This window comes from Ranitomeya imitator, chromosome 9, assembly GCF_032444005.1.
Source record: "Ranitomeya imitator isolate aRanImi1 chromosome 9, aRanImi1.pri, whole genome shotgun sequence".
Taxonomy (NCBI): Eukaryota; Metazoa; Chordata; class Amphibia; order Anura; family Dendrobatidae; genus Ranitomeya; species Ranitomeya imitator.
Genome location: NC_091290.1, coordinates 10,777,298 through 10,796,081, shown reverse-complemented (window position 1 = coordinate 10,796,081; position 18,784 = coordinate 10,777,298). Strand labels below are relative to the sequence as shown.

The following is an 18,784-nucleotide window of genomic DNA, read 5'->3' as shown; positions in this document are numbered from 1 at the left end:
TGCAAGATGAAGGCATTGAAGCTATGGACTGGCCCGCCCGTTCCCCAGACCTGAATCCGATTGAGCACATCTGGGACATCATGTATCGCTCCATCCACCAACGTCACGTTGCACCACAGACTGTCCAGGAGTTGGCGGATGCTTTAGTCTACGTCTGGGAGGAGATCCCTCAGGAGACCATCCGCCGCCTCATCAGGAGCATGCCCAGGCATTGTAGGGAGGTCAAACAGGCACGTGGAGGCCACACACACTACTGAGCATCATTTCCTTGTCTTGAAGCATTTACACTGAAGTTGGATCAGCCTGTAACTTCATTTTCCACTTTGATTTTGAGCATCATTCCAAATCCAGGCCTCCGTGGGATATTAGTTGTGATTTACGTTGATCATTTTTAGGTTTTATTGTTCTCAACACATTCCACTATGTAATGAATAAAGATTTACAACTGGAATACTTCATTCAGTGATATCTAGGATGTGGGATTTTATTGTTCCCTTTATTTTTTTGAGCAGTGTATATTTGCCCCACACTGCACTGAGGCCCACAGGTACAATGTTGCCAACACACCCACAGGGACAATTAAATGCATCATAAATGGGACTTCAGGGGTTAAAGACCAGGTAAAAATTAAACCTGAAAAAGCTTTTTTTTTCACCCTTTTTGTCTACTGTGTGTGGGCAGTATTCTTCCCCACTCACAATAGAAGGCTTAGTGCACAAATTAAGAAGGTTAAAGGGTTTATCTCCGTATTACACAGGGAAGAAGCACAAAAAAATGTGCAAAACGAGTCTAAATATCAAACGCAGCGGAAACAATAGAAAAAAAACAGGAAAATGAGATCATATTACACGTAAAGACGGACTGGATATCCTGAGAGGCGCGCGGCTTAACACGGATTACACACCTTTGTGCCGTCCTGCCTGGTTTTACACCTTGATACCTTCTTCTCCCGAGGAGGTCTCCCTCTCTTTGATGGACAGCCACCAGCACACTCACGACTTTCAGGAGCTACAACTTTTTTTTTAGTTTTCCATCGACAAAGCCATAACGAGGGATCGGTTATTTAATAATTTTATTCATTTATTTTTTTTTTTAGAGGTTTTGATGACACTGTAATGGATGTAAAAAAAAAACTAAGGGAATTAGAAATAACGGCGATACTACTAACGTTTTTTGTTTTCACATTCAGTGTATGGTAAAAATGACATTTACTCCAGGGCAGAATTCCGGCAGGAACAAATTTATAATTTTTTTTGTGTATATTTTCCAGCTTTAATTAAAAAAAATTAAAAAAAATTGTTTTGTGTTCCATATTCCGAAACTCATGTCTGTATTTTCGCTTGTCGGAGCTTTAAGGGTTTTTTTTGTTGTTGCTGAGACTGAGATGTCTTTTTTATTGGTATTATTTGGGAGGGGGGGTACAGGTGACTTTTTGATCACACTTTTTGGAGAGGTGATGATAAATGAAAAACCGCAATCAGCCTGCAGTGATCCTCAATCTACTGAACCTCCGCACAACCTGCCCTACCCTCTCCTGGTGTATCCTCACCCATCCCCTGCAGACTGTGAGCCCTCGCGGGCAGGGTCCTTCCTCCTTATGTACCCGTTAGGCTGGTTTCACACTTGCGTTTCAAAACGCATGCGTTTAAAAAAAAAAACGCATGGTGAAAAAACGCATGTAAATGCGTGCAAACGCTGCGTTTTTTTGACGCATGCGTTTTTTGCATGTGGTGAAAAAAACGCAGTGTTTTCACGCGTTTACATGCGTTTTTTCATGCGTTTGCGTTTTTTAAACGCATGCTGAGAAATGTGTGACAGCTGCCAATCATCAAAATAAAGTTAAAAACCCACTATAAACAGAAATAGTTAGGGTTAGGGGTAAGGATCATAACCCTAACCCTAAAGGGATCCCAACCCTAACCCTACCCCTAACCCTAAAGGGATCCTAACCCTAACCCTAAAGGGATTAGGGTTAGGATCCCTTTAGGGTTAGGGGTAGGGTTAGGATCCCTTTAGGGTTAGGGGTAGGATCCCTTTAGGGTTAGGATCCCTTTAGGGTTAGGGTTAGGATCCCTTTATCACCTTTATGGTGGGGGGTGGCATATCAGTGTTTTCTGTTTTTTTTTTTAAATAAAAACGCATGCGTTTTTAAAGCAAACAAACGCATGTGCTTAAAAACGCATGCGTTTCCATTGACTCCAATGTATTTTTTGACACAAAAAACGCATGAAAACGCATGCGTATTTATGTGTCAAAAAACGCCTCTCAAAAATACTACAAGTTGCATTTCTGAAAAAGAACGCATGCAGCAAAAAAACGCATGTGTTTCAAAACGCAACCAAACGCGTACAACAAAAAACGCATGCGTTTTCAATGTTAAATATAGGGGGGGTGGAAACGCATGCGTTTTTTGTGCAAAAAACGCTGCAGACAAAAACGCAAGTGTGAAACCACCCTTAGTGCCTTGTTTTTTGCTCATGTTTAAATGTATTTGTCTACATTTGCCCCTTATTCACATGTAAAGCGCCATGAAATAAATGGCGCTATAAAAATGTATAATAATAATTCCGCCATCTTTTTTACATAATAGTTTAGATTATTACGGACGCAGCAAGACCACATTTTTTTTTTTATCTGATGAGTGGTATAAAGAGGAGTCATTTAAATTACCGTAGATTTTTGCACAAAGACATACCTAAGGGTGTAAACTGACATGACAACCCACTGGAAACCTGCGACAATAGGGTGACAGCTGCCTTCTCCTAACTGCAGAGCTAAACTGCCAGGATTGGAGCAGGCTCAGATCACAGCAGCTACAGACTGGGGTTAGTCTTGGCCCCTGCTATCTATGGAGCAGGATCAGCTTCTGAGTACACACGCCCAGGTACGCTGCATGTCGGGAATGGGTTAACTGGAGTTGAGATGCAATACTAGACAACCCATAGACTGGGGAGGTGCAGCTCCTGGAAGACAGAGCCCATGGGTTTTGTTTTTTTTCAATCCTCCACAACTCCTTTTGCAACAATGTACTAAGGTGGGAAATTATATTTTTGCACTTGGGTGGAGAAAGAACAAACTTGAAGGATATTTAGGGGGGGAGGGGGGAAAGAGTTGCAAAAATCAACAAATAATGAATTACAGCAGCTGAGCGTTGCTGCCCTTTTTCGCCCTATTTATACAGTTTTTGGGAAAACCTCTTTATGGAGCAAAACCACTTTTTTTTCTGAAATTTAACCATTTAATTGGATGCGACTCCATGAAAACTCCTGCCCAGCGTGCGGGAGACGCTGAACTGTGCACTTTTTGATGCTTTTTTTCCCCCCCGCCTTTTAGGCTATGTGCACACGTTCCGGATTATTTGCGGATTGTAAGCGTTTTTGCGCTATAAAAACGCTATAAATCCGCAAATAATCCGCATACTTTAAGCATCCTATCATTTAACATGAATTCCGCAATTTTAATGCACATGCTGCGCTATTTTCCGCGCAAAAAACGCTTTGCGGAAAAATGAGCATGTCCATTAATTTTGCGGAATTTGCGCGGATTTCCCACTGGCTAAGCAGTGAGAAATTTTGGGGAAAATCCGTGCAAATTCCGCAGCAAATCCGCGGTAATTCCGCAGCCGCGGTAATTCTGCATGCAGATTTGGTGCGGAATTCTGGCAGAAATGTCCGGATTTTCTCCAGAAATTTCTGCTAGAATTCCTGAACGTGTGCACATAGCCTGAGGTTTTTTTTCCGTGCAGATTCCCAGATATAAAAAATTATAAAAATCACCAGACTTTTAGATCTGCACCAAGGTTCACACAAGCACCAAACGTTGATGTGAACGCGGCTTAGGCTAGGTTCACATTGCGTCAAGTACATGGCGTCAAACGGATGCGTTAAACGCATGTACAGAAACGGAGCAAAAATATGTGAAATTCGTCGTCACGGTAACGCTAGCGTTAACGCATGTGATCGCGTTTTTTCATTTTGATGTCCGTTTACGAAGTATCCGTTTGTCTGCGTTTGTCACTGTCAATAAAGTTGTTCTTTTTTTTTTGTTGGTAAATATTGGATAGAATATTTCTATTTTATATTTACCACTGGCAGTTGTGGCGACGACAGACGGCTAGGGACCTTTTTTCTTTTTTTGTCCTCCTTGTGCCACAACCTATTGTGTATGTAAAATGTAAAAAAAAATATTTTAACATTAAATAATGTTAACATTCATTGGATCAATAAATTTATGCCTGAAAAATTCAACATGTGTGCTATGTACCTTTGTTGTTTTTGCGTGTTTTTTTGGGGGAGGTCTAACAGCCTTGGGCTCAGAAGACTCCTATTCACAATAAAACAATAAACAGGATTGTTATGCCTAGCTCAATACAATGGAGTTTCACACAACATGGTTTTTTAAAGTGCAAGCCTACCGACTCAGAAGAAAAAATCGCAGACACGCTGCTGCTGCTGACATCTGTATCCGACATCTGTGTGCAACAAAACAATACATTTTTAGTACACACACATCCGACGGACATTACAGACTCCCATGATGTATACAGAGATATATAATATATAGAAATGTACTTACAATTTAGCTACGGCAAAACACTCTGTCACGTGCAGGAGACTTTGTGTGAGTGGGATATTTTAATGGCCGAAGTCACATTTCCTGTCACATGACCACATGTGACCACCTTCAAAAGCTATTAAAACGTGTGGTTCTATTTGGAAATTTTTCATGATTTGCGTCTGACTGCGTTTGCCATAGCCTTCTATGGCAGAATGAACGCTTCCGTTAGTAGTGCGTTAGCTTGGCCGGACCCGAAAACGCTGCAAGCCGCGTTGAAGGTCCGTCAGAAAAAAAACGTTATGTGACAAACGCATACCAATTTAGGGATGCGTCACGATGCGTCAGACAATGCAAGTCTATGGGCGCGTTAGTATGTGCGTTACATTGCGTTTTTACTACTTAAAAACGAGTCCGTTAGACGGACACACCTAGCGCAATGTGAACCCAGCCTTAGGCTAGGTTCACATTGCGTCAAGTACATGGCGTCAAACGGATGCGTTAAACGCATGTACAGAAACGGAGCAAAAATATGTGAAATTCGTCGTCACGGTAACGCTAGCGTTAACGCATGTGATCGCGTTTTTTCATTTTGATGTCCGTTTACGAAGTATCCGTTTGTCTGCGTTTGTCACTGTCAATAAAGTTGTTCTTTTTTTTTTGTTGGTAAATATTGGATAGAATATTTCTATTTTATATTTACCACTGGCAGTTGTGGCGACGACAGACGGCTAGGGACCTTTTTTCTTTTTTTGTCCTCCTTGTGCCACAACCTATTGTGTATGTAAAATGTAAAAAAAAATATTTTAACATTAAATAATGTTAACATTCATTCTACGGCAAAACACTCTGTCACGTGCAGGAGACTTTGTGTGAGTGGGATATTTTAATGGCCGAAGTCACATTTCCTGTCACATGACCACATGTGACCACCTTCAAAAGCTATTAAAACGTGTGGTTCTATTTGGAAATTTTTCATGATTTGCGTCTGACTGCGTTTGCCATAGCCTTCTATGGCAGAATGAACGCTTCCGTTAGTAGTGCGTTAGCTTGGCCGGACCCGAAAACGCTGCAAGCCGCGTTGAAGGTCCGTCAGAAAAAAAACGTTATGTGACAAACGCATACCAATTTAGGGATGCGTCACGATGCGTCAGACAATGCAAGTCTATGGGCGCGTTAGTATGTGCGTTACATTGCGTTTTTACTACTTAAAAACGAGTCCGTTAGACGGACACACCTAGCGCAATGTGAACCCAGCCTTAGGCTCCTGTCCTAGCACAGCCCAGACACAAGGGGTTACACTGCCCCCTACAGCCGAGAACATATATAAAGTAAAACAAACTATCTTTTAAATAGAAAAATATTTAAGAGAGTTTGTTTTACTTTATATATGTTATATCTTTTTATTTATATATTTACTTGTTTTAAAGATATATATAAAAAAAACTTACTTTATTTAAAAAAACATAAAAGGTAAAAAAATTTTATATTTACTTTTAAAAGTAAATATATAGTAAAGTATATGTAAAAATAAATACAGTTTACTATATTTTTATATTATAAGTTTACATATTATTTTATAATTATCTATATTTACCTTTTATTTTTCACTTTTTTATATTACACACATTATACATATTTTTTTTCTTTACACAAAGCGCCATACATCATCTTCACTGAGTGAGAGACCACCGTGTAGGCCGCAGAAGACCCCGCAGCGGCACCGTCGCCCCCTCATTCCCTCACGGCAAGTCCCGCCTGTGAGACTCGTCATACCTGCGTAGTTCCGGAAGTCTGCTCGCATCTACTTCCTGTTCTGTGCTCGGCTCTGCGTCTTCCCCCGACAACTCGGTCCGGTAATGTCAGGTTCCCTTTCTTTCACATCTCGTCACCATGGAGTGCGCGGACGACCTGTTCGGGGGGATTGTGATGTGTGAGGAGAGGTGAGCGGGCGATGCCACGGGGGAGCGGGCGCCATCTAGCGGCGACTTCCTGAGTGACCCCCACAGCACGGATGTGGAAACAGGAAGTTCTGCACGTCTGTAATATACTTCCCCCTACTGTTTCAGGATATCTGCTTGCTGCAGTGGCTAGAAATTAGAAACATCTATTATTATTATTTTTTTTTTTTTTTGCAGTGGAGCTGGCATTGTTGTGTTTCCATTCACTGACAGCAAGCTCAGGTACTGGAAAGGGCGAGAACTCACAAAGTTCAGTGTGCTCCGGGGCCGCAGGGGAAGGCGTAAAAGAGATTTAAAAAAAAAAGGCGTAGAGGAAAAACATTAAAAAAAATAGAAAAAAGGCACAAATGCAATAATGCAAGAAAATCCAGCACATTGGGAAGATTAGTGATCCTGTGTCAGGAATCATTAGAGCCGATGCCGCCTCACTAGTGTCACTTAGTAGCCGGAGTCGTCACATCTGACGATTTCTGTGGTGTCACGGACGTAACACGGATATGATGGAGGCGCCGTCGCAGGTGACTCGCTCTGGACATGATGATGATGATGATGATGGGTGATAACTGGCTGACTACTAGAGGTCTGACCACTGCGACCCCACTGATACCGGCCGATAACTGGCTGATTACTAGAGGTCTGACCACTGGGACCCCACTGATACCGGCCGATAACTGGCTGACTACTAGAGGTCTGACCACTGGGACCCCACTGATACCGGCCGATAACTGGCTGACTACTAGAGGTCTGACCACTGGGACCCCACTGATACCGGCCGATAACTGGCTGATTACTAGAGGTCTGACCACTGGGACCCCACTGATACCGGCCGATAACTGGCTGATTACTAGAGGTCTGACCACTGGGACCCCACTGATACCGGCCGATAACTGGCTGATTACTAGAGGTCTGACCACTGGGACCCCACTGATACCGGCCGATAACTGGCTGATTACTAGAGGTCTGACCACTGGGACCCCACTGATACCGGCCGATAACTGGCTGATTACTAGAGGTCTGACCACTGGGACCCCACTGATGATGGGCGATAACTGGCTGATTACTAGAGGTCTGACCACTGCGACCCCACTGATACCGGCCGATAACTGGCTGATTACTAGAGGTCTGACCACTGGGACCCCCACTGATGATGGGCGATAACTGGCTGATTACTAGAGGTCTGACCACTGGGACCCCCACTGATGATGGGTGATAACTGGCTGATTACTAGAGGTCTGACCACTGGGACCCCACTGATGATGGGTGATAACTGGCTGATTACTAGAGGTCTGACCACTGGGACCCCCACTGATGATGGGCGATAACTGGCTGATTATTAGAGGTCTGACCACTGGGACCCCTACTGATGATGGGTGATAACTGGCTGATTACTAGAGGTCTGACCACTAGGACCCCCACTGATGATGGGTGATAACTGGCTGATTACTAGAGGTCTGACCACTAGGACCCCCACTGATGCTGGGCAATAACTGGCTGATTACTAGAGGTCTGACCACTGGGACCCTCACTGATGATGGGCGATAACTGGCTGATTACTAGAGGTCTGACCACTGGGACCCCCACTGATGATGGGCGATAACTGGCTGATTACTAGAGGTCTGACCACTGGGACCCCCACTGATGATGGGCGATAACTGGCTGATTACTAGAGGTCTGCCCACTGGGACCCCCACTGATGATGGGCGATAACTGGCTGATTACTAGAGGTCTGACCACTGGGACCCCTACTGATGATGGGTGATAACTGGCTGATTACTAGAGGTCTGCCCACTGGGACCCCCACTGATGCTGGACGATAACTGGCTGATAACTAGAGGTCTGCCCACTGGGACCCCCACTGATGCTGGGCGATAACTGGCTGATTACTAGAGGTCTGCCCACTGGGACCCCCACTGATGCTGGGCGATAACTGGCTGATTACTAGAAGTCTGACCACTGGGACCCCCACTAATGCTGGACGATAACTGGCTGATTACTAGAGGTCTGACCACTGGGACCCCCACTGATGCTGGGCGATAACTGGCTGATTACTAGAGGTCTGACCACTGGGACCCCCACTGATGATGGGCGATAACTGGCTGATTGCTAGAGGTCTGACCACTGGGACCCCCACTGATGACGGGCAATAACTGGCTGATTACTAGAGGTCTGACCACTGGGACCCCCACTGATGATGGGTGATAACTGGCTGATTACTAGAGGTCTGACCACTGGGACCCCCCACTGATGACGGGCAATAACTGGCTGATTACTAGAGGTGTGACCACTGGGACCCCCACTGATGGTGGGCAATAACTGGCTGATTACTAGAGGTCTGACCACTGGGACCCCCATTGATGCTGGGCGATAACTGGCTGATTACTAGAGGTCTGACCACTGGGACCCCCACTGATGCTGGGCGATAACTGGCTGATTACTAGAGGTCTGCCCACTGGGACCCCCACTGATGATGGGTGATAACTGGCTGATTACTAGAGGTCTGACCACTGGGACCCCCACTGATGCTGGGCGATAACTGGCTGATTACTAGAGGTCTGACCACTGGGACCCCCACTGATGCTGGGCGATAACTGGCTGATTACTAGAGGTCTGACCACTGGGACCCCCACTGATGATGGGCGATAACTGGCTGATTGCTAGAGGTCTGACCACTGGGACCCCCCACTGATGACGGGCAATAACTGGCTGATTACTAGAGGTCTGACCACTGGGACCCCCACTGATGATGGGTGATAACTGGCTGATTACTAGAGGTCTGACCACTGGGACCCCCCACTGATGCTGGGCCATAACTGGCTGATTACTAGAGGTGTGACCACTGGGACCCCCACTGATGCTGGGCCATAACTGGCTGATTACTAGAGGTCTGACCACTGGGACCCCCATTGATGCCCATAATGGGACTCCAGAGCCCCCTGTTAGAAGAGAGCTGCACTCGCATCCAACAGACAGTGATTGGGCGCATGCGCAGCATCCCCTGTCGTAGCCAGGTTGTGGGGGTTCCAGCGGTCGGACCCCCTAGTAATCAGCACTTTATCTCTTATTCTGTGCTTTTCATGAAGCCAGAAACCTCCATTACATTGCAGATCTATTCCTGCTGCTCTGCAGACCCGGACGTGCGGCTCCGCTCCGCACATTGCACACGTCTTACGTGCCCAGCGACGGCTGCATTCTATAGGAGCTGTGTAATGTGATGAGTCAGGTGACGCTGCATATCTCTGCCGTGTGACCCCGCACTGTTACACACACTTTCCATTCACTTCATTGGTAGAAATGTTGGCAGTACCTCTTTTTCCAGCTGGGGGTTTGCTGCAATTACATCAGCTCCTTAAACATTAGACCAAAGTTCACTGAAGTTGCCGATTACAACTGACGGTGGTGTCATGGCTCTCAGGTGATCTTGTGAATGAAGGATCAGGCATGTTGGATTTTAGATATGCCCAGTCCTTTCTTCTTACAGGATATTATTACCATTTCTGAGAATGCAGCGCTGGTTTACTGTCAGATCCCTCTCCTGTACGGCTGGTGAGTTCATGCTCATGTAAGTGAATGCGGCCCACTGCTCTCCACAGTCAGGTGACCAAGAGCGCTGCTCTGGAGCAAACTGCAGCCTACATGCCCTTACATGCTGGAAACAGGAACACATGGGCTACTCGCACAGTGAACAAGTCTGTAGGAACATGCTCACACACCACCAAGAAACTTGAAGACACAAAAGAGCATAGTAGAACCAAAAACACTCATTTTCAAAAAATCACAGTAATCCGCAAGTGCTAGTAAAAAGATGTAAAAAACAGGGTATTTGGTTGATACGTTTTTTGCAAAAAATGTATACTAAGCTGCTCTACCAAACGTCAAGGTATACCCATATCAGAGCAGTCCTAACTGATGTATGCAATCCCTATCTGATGTTCCACTCAGCATGTCCACATGGACTTTTCCTCTCTGAACCCTGTTCACACAGGTATTATACAGATGATCAGGTTTTTAAATACATCAGATAGGGATTGCATACATCAGTTAGGACTGCTCTGATATGGGTATACCTTGACGTTTGGTAGAGCAGCTTAGTATACATTTTTTGCAAAAAACGTATCAACCAAATACCCTGTTTTTTACATCTTTTTACTAGCACTTGCGGATTACTGTGATTTTTTGAAAATGAGTGTTTTTGGTTCTACTATGCTCTTTTGTGTCTTCATGCCCTTACATGCTGCAGCTTTCTTACAAGGGGCCGCATTAGTAACCCACGCCCTGGACCCCTTTATTGTCAGGCACTTGGGGGGTCCCTGATATCCCACGTCAGGGGTTGATGAAACCTTCCTAGATTTTCAGCAGTTTATCTGATCTTTGTCTTGTGACGCCTGCAGATACCGAGGGGAAGGATATGAAGAAGGATTTGCTGAAGGAAAACACATCGGTGAGACGGAGGGGAAGCAATATGGAGCCATGTATGGGGCGAGAGCTGGATCTGAGGTAAAGGCGCGCGGCTCCGAGGGATCGATACGTGTCACATCATTTCTGTGTCACCGGGTGCCACTAATCCGTGTTGTCATCCAGCACTACTACTCCCATTATCTGTGATCACACCTCCAGTGATATATTTAGCTCCTGGGGCAGTGATTGCTCTCCAGTCATTTCCTCTATCGCCTTTGGTCTTATGACTTCAGGTTTAGTGCTGACACCAGGTCTGGACGCGTCACCAGGACAGAGCGTTCCCTCTGCTCATTACAGCCTCTCCGAGACATCGGCGCCTCCTGCAGCGTTATCTGTCACTACATCATTGCCTCACTGCGTCCACAGTACAGAGACTGACCTGTGCGCCCCCCGCGCCTCTGCGTCTACTGTGCCCCGCACCTGTACAACACCTACACCTGTGCGACCCCTACACCTGTGTGACCCCTACACCTGTGCGTCCCCCGCACCTGTGCAACACCTACACCTGTGCGACCCCTACACCTGTGACCCCTACACCTGTGCGTCCCCCGCACCTGTGCAACACCTACACCTGTGCGACCCCCGCGCCTCTGCGTCTACTGTGCCCCGCACCTGTGCTACACCTACACCTGTGTGACCCCTACACCTGTGCGTCCCCCGCACCTCTGCGTCCCCCGCGCCTGTGCATCCCCTGCGCCTGTGCGTCTCCGTATTGCAATATATTGTGGTTAGCCATAATATTAAAACCATCTCCCATCCTTGGACCAATTTTGGTAGATTAGTAGATACTAACTACTACACACATACCAGGAACACCCCACAAGACCTGCCATATACTGGGAACACTCCACAAGACCTGCCGTATACCGTGAACATCCCACAAGACCTGCCATATACTGGGAACACTCCACAAGACCTGCCGTATACCGTGAACATCCCACAAGACCTGCCATATACTGGGAACACCCCACAAGACCTGCCGTATACCGTGAACATCCCACAAGACCTGCCATATACTGGGAACACCCCACAAGACCTGCCGTATACCGTGAACATCCCACAAGACCTGCCATATACTGGGAACACCCCACAAGACCTGCCGTATACCAGGAGCACCCCACAAGACCTGCCATATACTGGGAAGACTCCACAAGACCTGCCATATACTGGGAACACCCCACAAGACCTGCCATATACCGTGAACATCCCACAAGACCTGCCATATACTGGGAACACCCCACAAGACCTGCCGTATACTGGGAACACCCCACAAGTCCTGCTGTATACTGGGAACACCCCACAAGACCTGCCGTATACTGGGAACACCCCACAAGACCTGCCGTATACCGTGAACATCCCACAAGACCTGCCATATACTGGGAACATCCCACAAGACCTGCCGTATACCAGGAATACCCCACAAGACCTGCCATATACTGGGAACACCCCACAAGACCTGCCATATACTGGGAACACCCCACAAGACCTGCCGTATACCGTGAACATCCCACAAGACCTGCCATATACTGGGAACACCCCACAAGACCTGCCGTATACCGTGAACATCCCACAAGACCTGCCGTATACTGGGAACACCCCACAAGACCTGCCATATACTGGGAACACCCCACAAGACCTGCCGTATACCAGGAATACCCCACAAGACCTGCCATATACTGGGAACACCCCACAAGACCTGCCATATACTGGGAACACCCCACAAGACCTGCCGTATACCAGGAACACCCCACAAGACCTGCCATATACTGGGAACACCCCACAAGACCTGCCGTATACCAGGAACACTCCACAAGACCTGCCGTATACCGTGAACACCCCACAAGACCTGCCGTATACCGGGAACACCCCACAAGACCTGCCGTATACTGGGAACACCCCACAAGACCTGCCATATACTGGGAACACCCCACAAGACCTGCCATATACTGGGAACACCCCACAAGACCTGCCGTATACCAGGAACACCCCACAAGACCTGCCGTATACTGGGAACACCCCACAAGACCTGTCATATACTGGGAACACCCCACAAGACCTGCCGTATACTGGGAACACCCCACAAGACCTGCCGTATACTGGGAACACCCCACAAGACCTGCCGTATACCGTGAACACCCCATTTTAGAGATGCTCTGACTCAGCCATGGAGCCATCACATTTTGCCGCTTGCTCATTTTTCCTGCCTCCTCTTTGAGATCTGACCGATCCCTTGCTGCCTTATATCTCTCTCCGCTGACTGGCGCCGTTGTTGCCTGATAGTCGATGTTATCACTTCACCGTTTGGTGCTTGTAGTGTTTTGGTCGTTCTGTTTTTCCTCTGCCGTGATGTTTAGTGTCAGGTAATGATGGATCTGAGGAGGGTTGTCAGTTAATCTTATCATTTCTGGCGTTTTCCAGCTCGGTTGTTATCTGGGATTTGCGTCCACGTGGAGACTCCTCCTGTTGCCCACCACCGATGAGAAGCAGAGGTGAGCCCGTGGGCCGTGGCGGTGCTGCTGGTGGTCCTAAATGTCTCGTGTATTATCATTTACTCTCCGTCACACACGTTCTTTAGAGCTGAGTATGAACATTCGCAGGGCCGTGATCCCATCTAATGAGTCTGGTGACCGGACAAGGGTCGTGAGGACCGATGTCGTCAACCAGCGCTCGAATGCCGGCACCTGGTCACGACATCGCGGGGGGCCGAGTAATCACAAGAAACCTCCCGAGGTTGGCATTCGTGTGACGGTGAAGGACGTTCTCGTGGCCCTGGTCTGGCGGCCACAGGCTGCCGACAACGTCTGCTCTGGACCGGGGTCCTGCAGATGTTTTTGCTCAACGCTAATATTCTTATTTCCAAATCTGTTTTCATTTTCTGATTTATTGTGTTGGTTTTTTTTTTCATTCTATTTTCTGTTTTGCTCAATGTTCTATTAACTCCATTTAGGGAAGAGTCACCCGGCCGTATAACACAGGCGACGATCGATCACAGCACGGTGCTCGGACTGGCTGGCGGCTCTCCTTACCTGAACGTGACGGCTGCATAGAAGCACATGCTGTCACGCTCGGCCCGGGAGAGCTGCCGGCCAGTCAGGAGCATTGTGCTGCCATCCTTGTCCGTGTCACAGCCATAGCCATCAGCATGACTTCCATGTGGGAGTATTCTGGGCATGCTCTGCGACCTGTCAGGTCATTGTACAGGAGGAGGAGGAGGAGGTGAGCTGTGACATCATCCCACCTGATGAAGGAGCCTCTGTGCTCTGAAAGCATGTACGTATCATTTTTCTGGTTAGCCAATAAAGGTATCAGTCTTACTTTTTTTTTTACCTTTTGGGCGTAGATTTTTCTGGCTAACTCGGTACCAAAATACAATCAATTTTTAGTGTCCATCCGATTTCGGTTGTTTTTTTACTTTTTTAGATTTCGGCACAATAAGTCACTTTCTGATGATACATTGATCAACTGATTGGAGGGACGGCCCCGTATACAGTGTAGTGGCTGAGAGCTGCAGTACCACGAGCAGCCACCACACAATGGAGGGCGCTGTCCTCTGCCTTCAATCGGCTGATCGACTCCTGGGCGTCTGACATTTATATAGACGTATGACTAGTGATGAGCGAATATACTCGTTACTCGGGATTTCCAGAGCACGCTCGGGGGTCCGCCGAGTATTTATTTAGTCCTCGGAGATTTAGTTTTCATCGCCTCAGCTGAATGATTTACGTCTGTTAGCCAGCTTCATAACATGTGGGGGTTCCCTAGCAACCAGGCAACCCCCACATGTACTTATGCTGGCTAACAGATGTAAATCATTCAGCTGAGGCGATGAAAACGAAATCTCCGAGCACTAACAAATACTCGGAGGACCCCCGAGCGTGCTCGAGAAATCTCCAGTAACGAGTATATTCGCTCATCGCTACTTATGGCCAATTACTCGCTGCTATTCTGCCATTTACGATTTAGTCAATTCTGATTTTATATTGTTTTCCATTTCTTACAGAAAAAAAATAAAGATCCTGGATTCCCTGATCAAAATGATTCAGAGCTTCCCCACAGAAGACCCCACTAATGAGAAGCTCCAGGACGACCTGTCCAGGGTCCGGGGGAAAGTGAAGCAGGTGAGTGTCGGGGGGCTCCTGCGCTCGTCCTCCTTCTATAAGTGACGCTCCGAGAAGTTCCGTCAGAACATTCCGAATCCACCCTTTATTATTGTCGTTTTTCTCTGCGCCATTTTTTTTTGTATGGTGATTCTCCAGGTCGGTATGATTATGGCATCACCGGAACATTTTTCTTTTTTCTCCCATCGATGGAGCTGTTGTTTGGGGTTTGTTTTTCTGTGTGGCGAGCTGACTCTTTTATCGCTATCATTTTAGGGTACAGACGACGGTCTGAGCCTTTTTTTTTTTTCCAGGGGCGGATCATCTCGATTCCAGGGGCGGATTTCTCCATTATTACTTTTTTTTTTTTTACCTATACCTCTCAATTATTTTTTTTTTATATCTTGATTGTATATTTATATATATATATATATATATATATATATATATATATATATATATATATATATATATATATATATATATATATATTAATTTTCTTTGTATTGGGAAAAGCAAGTAGATTCAGACTTATGTGTTTATTATTTATTGATTTTTAATTTTTCACTTTTTTAATCTCCCTTCCCTCTGCACTTGATAGCGGCATTTAACTGGTTAAACGGCAGCGATTGGAGCTCTGATCGCTGCTGTTACAGGCAGGTGCCGGCTGTGTAACGCAGCTCCTGAGCTCCTCCCCGACACATAAAGTTACTCTGTGCGGTCATGAAGGGTCAATGTGATAACCCATTATGGGTCGGAGGGTCCTCTGATCCGGTGCAGCTGGGGAGTATCATGCGGAGCCCGTGGTGCTGCGGGGGTCTGTAAGGTGCCATATTGTAGAGGGGGCTTCCTCGGCTCTGCCGTGTAGCACTGAGGTCCAAGCATTGTTAAAAGAAAAATGGTTTCTTGCAAGGAAGTAGCGGGGAGGTTAAAGGGGGTCTACGATGGTCCTACAATATTTGCAGCTTGTGTTGTGACTCGAGCTTTGCTCCTGCAGGTTTGCTCCATTCTGAACGTTCAGCCCGACTTCTCCGTGACCTATGAAGCCTCCGGACTCTCGTTCTGATCTGGGCAGCGCTGACAACGGATCCTCCTACTGTGCGGGTGCTGGCCCGGCCCCGGAGCCATGACCGAGTCCAGTGCAGAAAGATGAGGACTGAAAATGCTGCTGGTGACGCAGCCGTACCCCAAGTGTCACAGTCCATAACGAGCCGTAACCTCCTGAAGGTCCACGCCGAAACCTGAGCGCACCAAGAACCTGAAGGACCTCCTGTGAAGAAGTCAGGGCTTGCTGAGACTTGTAGTTTGTGCTGCCATCCCCCCCATAACAGATGGATATTGTCAAATAGTTCTTGTAAAAACGAGCACTTTTGCATTTTCCTGCCTATTAAAATTTGCAGCGGATCTCATGAGATTAACATTTGTGTTTACAGCTTGTTGCCTAGGAGACCGACCACCGCTGCTGTCTATAGCTTGCCAGCATTGCTGGGATTAGGAGGTAACGGCGAAACCCACCGGCTTCAAAACAGTGAAAAAAATAGCGTGTAAATACTACACATGTTGTGCCGTCTATCAGGCGGTGGTCGGTCTCCAAGGCAACAAAACAAAAACGGAACTTTCTTTGCCCACATGTGATTAATTACTCGCCGGCTGCATCCATGGACTTTACCCCATTTTTATACATTTTTAGTTGTTTGCTTTTAGCCACCTAATAATGAATCTTGGCCAAGTGCGATGATTTCTGCACATGATTTAGGGGTCTTGCTGAAGGTGGATATCCTGTGCATACGACAGACCTGATGAGGGGGACCCCCGACTGATTGCGTCATTGCCCACCAGATAGGGCTAGAACAGAGCTCTGGGAAAATATTAACGTTCCTTAAAGGGGTGTTCCTGCATCAGTTAGTGATGGCGTATCACCAGGATGTGAACTCACTCAATCGTTGCTGGGGGTCCAATCACTGGGACCCCCAAAGATCCTGAGAATAAAGTTTAATCAATGGACTTGCACCTTCTTTGTCTATATATAGTTGGTGTTTAGTCAGTTTTGGTGTTTTCCAGTTTTTGTTTTTTTCAGTTGATTCATCAATGGTGATTTTTTTTTTTTTTTTTTTTAACCCAAATATACTCCAGTTTCTCACTTCTATGGAGTGAAAAAATAGAAAAAAAAGGTTGTAGACAAAAAAAGAAATAATTAATTTTGCACAAAATTCAGGATATTTTGCAGAATTTGATGCAAAAAAAGTCAACAAATATGGCAAAACAATAAAAAAAGGAAAAAAGAAAAGTAACTAAATAAAGGAATGCAGATGATGAATTGGTCTTTATTTGTGCTAAGGCAGATGTGTTCTGCAGTACCGGAATGTGTCCAGTAGGTGTCAGCATGCAACAGCACATCCTGCTAAGCTGCGCCCAGCTGTTTGTTTGTTTTGTGGAGCTTGGGCGCCACCTACAGGATCAAACCTGTATTGCAAAACAAAAATGCTCTGCATCCCAGCCATTATTATTCTGGACTCAAACTCAACTGGGTTTGGAGCACCATGAGGATCCTACAATACCTCCATCTTAAAGGGGTGGTGCAGGCAGCGAAAGCGTGAATTATTTCTCCAAAAACTATTCACTTCATTGGATCTGAGCTGCCATTCCAAAAATGTAATGCAGAGGTTAAAGGATGTGGCACTGGAAGGCGCTGACCACTTCTGTTGTGTCCTGCCCGCCGGACCACCTATATACAGCGCAGCTTCATGCTGAAGGACGCAATCCCGGCTCTGGGGATCGGCCCTCGCTCTGCCGGGAGACGGCCGTGGCCTCGGCCATGTTCACATTAGAGGATATTGGGGCTGTGCATTTCGGCTCATGTCCCGGACCCATCGTTACCCGGCTGTATGGAGACGCTTCTTCAGATATGATGGAACTAGGGTTGAGCGAAATTTAATTCTGCAGATTCGCTCATTTCAGGGGTCAGAGATGAGTTCAGCGGGAATCTAATCTGGCAGGAAGAGTTAAATAAAATGGTAATCTCTTCTCTTCCTCGGCCCGCTCCCCTCGTACCTCTCCGGTGTCTTTCCAGTGACCAGGCCTCACACGGTCACATGTTGGAGCGCGACCAACATCGTCGACCATCAGAATCCAAATTTTGTGTGAAAATTTGTAGCAAATTGTATTAGCTTAGAAGAACGGATTCATTCCCTTCCAGTTGTCACAGGAGCGACAGTAAAATCTATGCGAAAGTGCGAGGAACACGAAAGACGTGATGACAATAGTGAAAAGACCGCGGCTCTGTAACGACTTGTACGGCCCTATCTAAACAATGGAGTCAGACAGAAAACCAAGATGTCAGCCGCAGCATTCCTGCTGATACAATGGCTGACGCTCCCCTCCGATCTGCCCGCTCACTCCCCTCCGATCTGCCCTACCCCTCCCTCCGATCTGCCCGTTCACTCCCCTCCGATCTGCCCTACCCCTCCCTCCGATCTGCCCGTTCACTCCCCTCCGATCTGCCCTACCTCTCCCTCCGATCTGCCCGTTCACTCCCCTCCGATCTGCCCTACCCCTCCCTCCGATCTGCCCATTCGCTCCCCTCCTATCTGCCCGTTCGCTCCCCTCCGATCTGCCCGCTCACTCCCCTCCGATCTGCCCTACCCCTCCCTCCGATCTGCCCGTTCGCTCCCCTCCGATCTGTCCGATCGCTCCCCTCCTATCTGCCCGTTCCATACC

At 46.9% G+C, this 18,784-nt stretch overlaps 1 protein-coding gene and 1 long non-coding RNA gene across 3 annotated transcripts; one reads left to right on the top strand and one right to left on the bottom strand.

Annotated features, from left to right (window-relative positions):
* Window positions 1-3,837: 3,837 nt before the first annotated feature.
* LOC138649401 (uncharacterized) lies at window positions 3,838-4,693 on the bottom strand. The gene is made up of 3 exons (XR_011315304.1): window positions 4,415-4,693; window positions 4,264-4,323; window positions 3,838-4,155 (listed from the first exon to the last, which is right to left on the bottom strand). It is a non-coding gene; the product is annotated as an uncharacterized lncRNA (long non-coding RNA).
* A 1,646-nt stretch (window positions 4,694-6,339) lies between these two features.
* Window positions 6,340-17,071, top strand: LTO1 (LTO1 maturation factor of ABCE1). Of its 2 annotated transcripts, XM_069740567.1 has the most exons (6): window positions 6,367-6,497; window positions 6,693-6,737; window positions 10,904-11,009; window positions 13,389-13,459; window positions 14,971-15,088; window positions 16,065-17,071. In XM_069740567.1, the coding sequence occupies exons 1-6, from the start codon at window positions 6,448-6,450 to the stop codon at window positions 16,131-16,133; spliced, it is 459 nt and encodes a 152-aa protein (XP_069596668.1). In that variant the 5' UTR covers window positions 6,367-6,447; the 3' UTR covers window positions 16,134-17,071. The 2 variants fall into 2 exon arrangements, with proteins under 2 accessions (XP_069596670.1, XP_069596668.1); XM_069740569.1 differs by lacking the exon at window positions 6,693-6,737 and having other exon boundaries at window positions 6,340-6,497.
* Window positions 17,072-18,784: the final 1,713 nt, after the last annotated feature.